The sequence below is a fragment of the Poecilia reticulata genome, unplaced genomic scaffold (genome assembly GCF_000633615.1).
Source record: "Poecilia reticulata strain Guanapo unplaced genomic scaffold, Guppy_female_1.0+MT scaffold_1772, whole genome shotgun sequence".
NCBI classification, from domain to species: Eukaryota; Metazoa; Chordata; class Actinopteri; order Cyprinodontiformes; family Poeciliidae; genus Poecilia; species Poecilia reticulata.
In genome coordinates, this window is record NW_007616503.1 from 1 (window position 1) to 920 (window position 920).

At 41.1% G+C, this 920-nt stretch overlaps 1 protein-coding gene across 1 annotated transcript; it reads left to right on the forward strand.

The window, feature by feature from the left end:
* Positions 1-6: 6 nt before the first annotated feature.
* Positions 7-605, forward strand: LOC103461490 (glycylpeptide N-tetradecanoyltransferase 1-like; the record flags this gene model as incomplete). The annotated part of the gene is made up of 3 exons (XM_008403779.2): positions 7-40; positions 125-233; positions 461-605. Coding segments are annotated over exons 1-3 (274 nt in total), but the record flags the coding sequence as incomplete, so codon positions are not given.
* Between the last annotated feature and the right edge of the window lie 315 nt (positions 606-920).

Here is a 920-nt window from a genome sequence, read left to right on the forward strand (position 1 = left end):
AGGAGACACTTTCTAACACGATGACTGACGCAGAATCTTTGTAAGTACGAAAATGCTCTTGGTGTGTACTAAGTTTAACTTCACTGAATGGGAGGAATATAGGGGAGTTTCTAATGTGTTTCAGGGATAAGCCGCCGACAGATGGTGAGAGTGGTGGTCTTAAAAAGAGCAAAAAGAAGCAAAAGAGAGAAAATGCTTGGAGACCAGAGGGAGCCAGAGACCCATTTGCTATGGTTAGTGTCTCYTCAGAAAAAAGCAAATATTGTTACACTCACTTCAACTGTAAAGAAATAACTTTGGTGTGCCTTTTTTTTCTTAAGTCGAGTTTTTAGGGTTAAACGACGATGCTTCTCTGCTCAGCTGTACTCATGCTGACATGTTTTGCAGCTGGTCAGTCGAGCTCAAGGTTTTTGTGCTAAATTACAGTAAAGTGTCCTTCCTCTTTCGTGCTCTTGGCCAGCTGGATTCTCTGCCAGAGAAGGAACAGCAGGAGATACAGAAAGCCCTTCATCTCTTCTCTCTGGGCACCAGCTTGCCTAAGACCCTGCAACAGGCCAAAAACCACACCTACCGCTTCTGGGACACGCAGCCCGTCACCAAACTGGGTAAGCAGAAAGTCATCCTGTCATGATGGTTCTGTAGATCAGAAGTTTAAATAAGATGATTCACTGTAAGGTTTTTGTTAACTCAGGAAAAAGGGTAAATTACATTCATATTACTGATCAGAGCAGATGAATAAGCTAATTTTTCTTACTTTGGAGAGAGACAGCTTTCCTTATTTTGGGTTTTATGCTAATACTTTGCGAGATAAATAGTCACTTGGATGTAGTGCAGTTGTAGTTTTGTATAATTGGACACATGAGGTCTTTAAATCTCAGAAAGTGAAAATGTAAAGTGTTTCTATCAACATCAACCTCCTC